Raw genomic sequence first — 8,267 nt, 5'->3', positions numbered from 1 at the left:
GTATCAAGTAAATGAAAAAGTTAGTAAAATTAATAGAAAGGAGACCAGGTCTTATTCGACAAAGTCTTTTCGATGAGATAAACCAATATAAGAGTTCAATCTTATAGATATCACGAGTTTTAAATATTTAAAATGATTCTTAAGGTACTTGTAAAGTCTTTATTCGTCGGCCCCTATCTTTTTCTTTTCTTCTTCTTCTTCTTCTTCTTCTTCTTCTTCTTCTTCTTCTTCTTCTTCTTCTTCTTCTTCGTCTTCGTCTTCGTCTTCGTCTTCGTCTTTTTTTCCCTTTTCAAGTCTTTCTCCTTTTTTCAAAACTCTAATCGTCTCAAACTTGCATCAAAGCGTTTCACCGGGCTCCTCAGCAATATCCTCGAGCTCGATCTCTTCGTCGAAAATTTTCACGTCTTTTACATAATACCAGACACCAACGTCGAACAATGTTCCAATGATTACAAAACCTTCGCAAAAGAACAAAAATATGTTTCGTTTGTTATTTATCATCTTGTGTACGAATAAAAGAAAATAACTTACTTGCTGCGGTAAAGTTCAACAAATATCTAAGAGCCTCGCCATTGTAGAGCCAACAATTTCCGGTTCCTGTGTATGTCTTACCCCACACGAGACAAGTCTTGTCTACAAAAATACATGTATCGGTGTTTTATGAAGGAAAAAATTAGAGATACTATGTAAGTTAAGAAGGAAACATACCTAAAATGAATCCAAATAAAATGGGCGATGGTATGAAGGCAAATAAACTCATGATAGTCAAGCTAAAACCCATGGCTACCGTCTTATCTTTCTCGTCGACGCATCTCACGGAAACAAGAAAATTCGAGGCCCTTCCGGTACCACCGCTAAACTTTAGTAGACACATAACCGCGAGGAAGATATAAAATTTACTCATGCAATCGACAGGACAGGCTCCGGGTATCGCAGTACCTAAAGTTGGTATCGATTCGGGTTCCATAATCTCCGTAGATAGCTCGGTTGTAAGGCTTGACAAGTTTTTCGGCATCATAAAGTGTGCCAGAACTCCGGAAAATTTGGATTTGACGCAACCACAATCAGTATAGACTTTACTGCCGTCCTTGTGCAACTAAATAAAATTTGTTGTTTATTTGCATTATCGAAGATTATCGAAAATAGAAATATTGAGGAAAAAAGAAACCTGCATGTTCCGACAACCAGCGTGACAGGCTGAAATAAATGTTTGACCATGCTCAGAACAGACTGGATTGTAGGTAACGTAGTCACAATGGCAAAGCTCGTTGCAAGGCAATTGGGTTTTCAGTATTCCGTTCGATTGAATGGCCATTTGATCGTCGTTTGCCGAACAGCCCAGAAAGGCGTAAGAAATAATTCCCATTATGGATATGGCACCAACCATTACGTTCCATGCTGCTAGATATCTAGCTTTCGGCTTGTATTTGGAGATAATCAAACCGGATAATAGAATTCCAAAAGCACTGGAAATGAGACCAACGGTACCGGTGATCAAGGAAGAAACCGATGCCGATTGTTTGTACTGAGTTTCGATATATTTCGGCATGAAAATCCAATACGGCATATAACCCATGAAATAAAAGACCGTAGCTAGATTGTTGCACATCAAAGTTGTATTAGTTAGTAAACGTTTAAACGTTCTTAGCATATCTGACAAGGAAGCAGGAAGTTCAGGTTCTTGATCGTTTGCCTTGATACTAGCAGCCGATTTATTCCGTTCCAATGCCAGAACCTTGCGAGCTGCTGCTCTTGGTAAAGTTTTTGGGAAGAGAGCGATCACACATGCAAAGAGGAAGAGCAAGAAGGCCAGGATTATCCAACCTAACCACCATGCGCCAAGCCACCTGTGTTCGTTTATCGACATTTAAATTTTCTATAGTAGCTATTACGAATCGTAACAGGGTTCCTACCTTGGATCCTGAGTTGTAATGGTAGGTGTCAGGGTTGGACTGATGTAGAATTTCAAAGCAAACGATGCAAGTCCGTAACCTATCGCTGGGCCCAACATCCTCAAAAAGTATGAAAAACTTATGAGTGCTGGAGTTTTAGATTTTTGTATATTGTCATCCATGTAAGAGACACCTAAGGTGTAATATAGCGATCCACCGACCCCCGAAACTAATTGAGCAATAAAGAGTAATACTTGTGGGGCGAAATTATTATCGGTATCTTCGAATTCTGGACCACGGGCATTGTCCAAACACAAAAATTTCCTATATTTATCGGGAATCATGGTGCTAGTCGAAGTGTTGGGGGAATTTTGAATTTTTCCGCCGTATTCTTTGGTCAACATCAATGCATCCTCGCCTGGTCCATAAAGAAAGTGTGGCAACATCGTTAAACAGCAAAAGAGTACAACCTACAAGAGAAAACAATGACGTTTAACATTTGTACGTATTTGTACAAAATTTTAATTAGAATTAAATTTATGGTAGAAACGAAGGAAAAATACTGTTTTCTATAAAACTTGTAAAAATGATATTTACCGTTCGTTATCTAAATGATAACTCGACGTTTGCATGTTTTGCAGAATCGGTGATAAATATGTCATAATTAATCCTATGAGAGAGACTGTGCGCAAAAGTGTGCGCGTGTGTGTATTTGACCTTACGTGATTTCTGAGTCTAATTAAACAAATACTAAAGAAACGTTTAAACTTTGTTTTACGATATTTAAATGAGGAGATAGATTTGAGAATTGAAATGAGAAAATAATGTGCAAGAAAAAGAAAGAAACGAAAGTCTCTCGATGATATTTATCGAAATAACGAACGATCTTTTTAGCGACAAAGTAAAAATGGACGACAGCAGCAAAGTTCCAAGTACTCCAGGAGCGCCTTTTCACCGTTCAATGAATGAATGAATTTCTAAGCATAGCTAAGCGTACGAGATGGTAAGAGGCGTGAATGAGCGTAGCTACGTTTTCAACGTTTCATAATTTAATTAAGAACCGACCAACCACCGGTGTGCGTTATGACGTCTCCCATCTCCTTCCTCTCGGGGGAGTCCGCCGACGACGACCGACACACAGACTTGACCGATACTACTGCGCATTTTTCCCAGAGAAGAAAATGCTTAGATCGATTTTCCAAAATGCTTGGCTTGTAAAAAGACTTACTGTATAAATGCCGAATGCAATCCATCGTGGTCTGTGACCCCTTCCAGCATAGTAAGACAATACCACCGAAACGAACAGCTGGGAAATATCGTTACCTACGGTGATGAGACCTGCGACACGAATTCTTGGCATTACAAACAACATTTGTTAGAGAACAATGAAAAAAGAAAGAGAAGAATAAGCGATGGCTCACCAGTTGTCTTGGAGGGTATCTTAAACCTCTTTTCGATGGTGGTAATCGTGCCATTAAAATACGCGTAACTGGCCGAAAATATACAACCAAGAATTCCATAGAGGAAAACATAGGCCTTTTTATTGGCAAACCTCTGTAGAGTTGGACCACGAAGACACCATATACCACAGGAGGTGTCATCCGTGATGGGTAATTCCCTGAAAACATCTTCGAGGCCTCTGGTTGGTGTGGTAGGTGTCGTTGGTGTGGTTGGCGGGGTACTAGGCACCCTTAAGAGTTTACAACTTTCGGGACCATTCTTTTCATGACCCGAATTGTTTGTCGAATTTTTCGAATTCTTCATTACGATGCTTCGATGCTCGATTATAACGTTGCTTCTTAAAGTTTAATTCTACGACAGTCACCCTCAGACCTTTCTCTCTTCGAGTGACCTCAATTCCTTGTCGCGTTCCGTTTCCGATCTCCGGTCCTTGGCATCTCTTTTCCTTTTACAAATAATGCGAATACCGTCGTCTCGACACCGTAGCAACAATTCGCACTGGAACTTAATCTCTTATTCTTCTTGAATAATCAATTGAAACTCATTCCTCTCATGAGATCTCACAATTTTCCATCTTACTTGATACCACAGAGAAGGAAAGATAGAAATAAAGCGAGATAACGTCACTTGCAACAACCTTCCTTGTTCTCCAGGATGATAATAAATTTGTTGAAAGTTTGAAAATAAAAAGTATTCTGAGGAAGCAAACACCGTTGTTACACGAAATAATGTTCGCGACTATTCTTTATAAACCGAGGAGGACGTCGGTGAACCGTGTGACAAGGAAAGGATCGACCGAATTAAAGAGGTCCACGGTGCGGAGATCGACGCGGAGATCGACGCGAAGATCGACACGAAGATCGACGCGATACGCACCTATGATATCCTCGCTTCGACGGTTCTGTTATCAACTCGATGCGTATCTCTCATCTCTTTCTATTTTTATCTCTCTCTCTCTCTCTCTCTCTCTCTCTCTCTCTCTACCTCTCTCTCGCCGTTGCATCGCTCGAATCTACGCAACACCCCTCTTCCTCTCTCTTTCTCTCGTTCTCCCGTTTGTCCGCCTCGCTCGTTCCTACCTCTCTTTTGCTAGAACGATCTATTCCATATAGCATTTGCTATCTTACGACTCCACTCGTGTTCTACTTGTTCTCTCCTGTCTTGCTAAATCTCCGTCTGTTTCACACCCTTTTTCTCTCTTTTTCTCTCTTTTTCTCTCTTTTTCTTGTAACATTATTAGGATCATTCGTTGTAAAACATTGAACTATTCGTAAGATTAATTTATCCTTTTGATAAATTTAATAGACTCTATGAATAATGTAAAAGATAAAAAAAAGGGGAAAGAAAAGAAAAAAGTAAAGAAAGAGTGTTGATACCCTTTTTGAGAAAAAAGGAAAGGGAACAAAGTAGATCGTAATTAGCCTTAGGAGGTCGGTCTTTCTTCCAGTCTCGTAGCTCGATGTCTAAGCTCGTTTCTAGCCGAGCTCACCGTAGTATAGGCTCACATTGTGAACCCATTATGATTTAATAGATGAGACGACGACGTGATGTACACGAGCACCACGAGTACCACGAGCACCACGAGCAGCACACATTCGCGACACACGCCGCCGTCATCGCCGTAAACTCTTCCGTCTATTCCCGCGCATTACTAATGGCGCACACCAAATAGCTATACCGTTAATAGTTGTCAGCTAATTGCTGGAATTTAATTTTCGTCGTGCTGGAGCAACCGCAAAATCGAGTACTCGCAAACCTCGCTTCCGACCTTCTTCTCGTCGTCGTCCTCGTCGTCGTCCTCGTCGTCGTCGTCCTCTCGTCGATTTTACTTATCGCTAATAAACATCTTTTTCATATTTTAAATCTTTCATGTTGTTATTTAACTTTGTAACTTATTAATAATCGTTAATATCAATCGTTAATATTGTTGACGATCATTGGCTTGGAACATTTCATTAAAATAATTAGAAAAGTTTGATATTTAAGAATAACTATTTAAATAAGATTTAATCAATAGTAGTAGCAATGATCCGCCTGCCTTGGCTTCTTTTTGATATTTATACAAAAAAAAAAACAAAAAAAGATGTAAAAATGAAAAAAGAAATGACACGTACGTGTATATTAACATACGACGTGATTTGCAAGAAACGTCTTTGCTTCTTTGACAATATTTACGCTCCGATCGCGAGTATGAACAAGACGTATGAACATTTACACATCGACGATAACGGCTTGTCATAAATTTATTTGCAATCTTGGAAATGTTCTTGCAGCCTGGACGAAAAATCTTTGCTATCATCTTTTCTCTTGGAAGAATAAGAAAATATTTCCAAGAGGTGGCGCCGTTTCACCTTATCTCGATTAACTCTCTAAATGATCGATTAGACCAAGTATGGAAACTTTGATACTTTTCAAAACATGGAAAATTCTTCGAAAATTATTTCGAAAGATTTTCGGGTGGAAAGGGAATTGGACAAGAAATTATTTCACGCGATAAATCGGTTAAAATTCCTTTTTTAAGAAAACAACAAAAAAGAAACGATTCTTAATTAATTTACGATTCTTTCTTTCTTTTATATTTGTACAGCATCTTCCGCGTAGACGTTATCTTATTTATGACGAGATCTCGTCATACGTAAGTACGTCAGAAAAAGACGTTAAAGAGTCAAATCACGAAACTAATGGCCTATCTCGATTGATTACAATTCTTTAATATTTAAGAATATTACTTCATCGAGTTTATTACTGGCCAACTATTACGTCGACAATTCTATTTTTGTTCTCCAAAATCGCTGATATCTACTGTTTGCTCTGATGACATTTTCTTTTTTTTTTTTTTTTTCAATATTTTTCTTGTACGCGGAACGCACTAGAGTGACTCTGTAATTTTAATATTGATATACTTGTTGCTTACTTGAAAATATGGTCAAAAATAAAGACGAATTTGAAAGACGGCGTTGTTATTAATCATCTCTATTGTTAGTTTGTAATCATTTGATCTTTCGTTTAACTTTTAACTGTTTTAATCCGTCAAATTATTGGTTATTTGATGTATGAACGGTTCGTTGATCGCGATGCTTCATTTCTCTTTGCCGGTCAAACTCCGAAGATGTCGACAGAGAGAGAGAGAGAGAGAGAGAGAGAGAGAGAGAGCGTTGACTAGATGGGACTGTACCTCGACTTAGAAGACTTTGATGAGGTCTATATGAAAGATGGGTCAGGGTCATGCACAATGTACCACGTACATACATCGACAAAACTTATGAATGCTGCTGACCTATAGACAGAATGAGATATTTGATCCATCCTCTCCATCAAACATTCGCTCAATTGCTCGACAAGTCAATAATCGATAAGCTTCCTGTCTCTTTTCTTTCATTTTTCATCCAACTATTGATTAATATTTATTTGTTATAAGATATCGAAGATTTATCGACAAAATGTAAGCATATTGTTTCATCCTATCGCGCGGAAAATAATTGTTTAACGTATGTACATATAAACTGTTTACATTGATAATATCGCTAATGAAAAATTCATTTAGAATGACGATAAAAATTACTTTAGTCTCTTCTAATCATGAATATTTTTATAATTATTAAAATGAAGATAGCGAGACGATTAAGTTTAAGTAGGTTATCTTCTCGATTTAAAGCGTGTATCTTATAAATATAAAAAAAGAAAAAACAAAGCCCAAAAGATCAATGACACGTAGTATAGACTCTAAAAATGATTATTTCAAAATGACTACTGGAAGAATCCTTATCAATCCTAGCACAGTACACACTATTCGATATCGATCGAAACGATGATAAAATAGAAAAAGTAAATAGATTGATAATCGTTCTCTCTGGTGTCGTTGTTTTCGAGGAGGTAAAAAAAAGATAGCCGAGTTCGTTCGCATCTTTCGTAAATCCCGTAAAAGGTAAGAGGAAAGGCGCATCCTCCGAGAAGGAAGGAAGTAGGATGGCGATCGATAGCAGCGTCCTGACGTCACGGGAACGTCGCGAGAACGTCGCGAGGACGTCGCGAGGACGTCGCGAATTCATTACAACATAGTCCTATCTACCACCTCGTGGCTCTTCTGGGTGGGCTTAAAAATTAAAAGACTCTCAAACAAACACTCCCTTTTTACTTTCAGGCTCGCTATAGTAATCCCTTCTTTCTGTTTCTATCTTTTCCTCCGTCCATCCAGAATTTGGCCGAGGTCTAAAGACGACGACCCCTTCGTTCCGTTTATTCTTCCTCTTCTTCTTCACCCTTTCGTAGTAGAGACAGTAAGGTAGGATGATGACGACTATACTACGATCGAGAACGATTTACCTACCACTTTTTTTTATTTCTTTACCCTTTTTTTTTTTATCATCTATCAGGACTGGGCATTACCCCCTATTTGTGAGAGATTTAACTTAAAATCTGGAGGGTTTCTCGTCGAAATGGATGGATTTCTTCTACTAGTCTTCAGATATACGCAATATTTAAAATGTATTTTCGCGTTATCTTATAATTAATTTGATTTCAATGAAAATATGATGTAGCGACTCATAACCTTTCACGATAATACTTTCGATCGATAGGAAAAAAAATCGTAAAACGTTTCGACGACGATACACGTTTGTATTTTATTTTCGAAGCTAACGAGCGAAAGATATCTGAACGCGTTAGGTGCCGCGACGATAATGACGCTGGTAACAGGAGAAAACTTCGACGTTTCGCTCTATCTTTTTCTTATTCTTAGTTTTTCTTTACTTTTCTCTTTCTCTTTTTTTTTTTTTTTTAATAAAACAAATATCTCCTACTTTATTACAGGGACGGTGAAAAAAAGTCGTGCGAATAAATTATCAACGACCTGCAAAATGTAAATCATAAATACTATGTGTATACATATGGGTGTATAATAAGGTGGTGAACCCA

At 38.2% G+C, this 8,267-nt stretch overlaps 1 protein-coding gene across 1 annotated transcript; it reads right to left on the bottom strand.

The window, feature by feature from the left end:
- Positions 1 to 198: 198 nt before the first annotated feature.
- On the bottom strand, positions 199 to 4,311 carry Oatp58Dc (Organic anion transporting polypeptide 58Dc). The gene is made up of 7 exons (XM_015333085.2): positions 3,314 to 4,311; positions 3,121 to 3,230; positions 1,914 to 2,362; positions 1,169 to 1,847; positions 709 to 1,096; positions 532 to 633; positions 199 to 458 (listed from the first exon to the last, which is right to left on the bottom strand). The coding sequence occupies exons 1-7, from the start codon at positions 3,654 to 3,656 to the stop codon at positions 337 to 339; spliced, it is 2,193 nt and encodes a 730-aa protein (XP_015188571.1). The 5' UTR covers positions 3,657 to 4,311; the 3' UTR covers positions 199 to 336.
- Between the last annotated feature and the right edge of the window lie 3,956 nt (positions 4,312 to 8,267).

This window comes from Polistes dominula, unplaced genomic scaffold, assembly GCF_049000335.1.
Source record: "Polistes dominula isolate Pdom_NZ unplaced genomic scaffold, Pdom_raw_medaka contig_25, whole genome shotgun sequence".
In the NCBI taxonomy this organism is placed as follows: domain Eukaryota; kingdom Metazoa; phylum Arthropoda; class Insecta; order Hymenoptera; family Vespidae; genus Polistes; species Polistes dominula.
The sequence above is the reverse complement of the archived record's forward strand: the minus strand, read 5'-3'. Positions and strand labels throughout refer to the sequence as shown.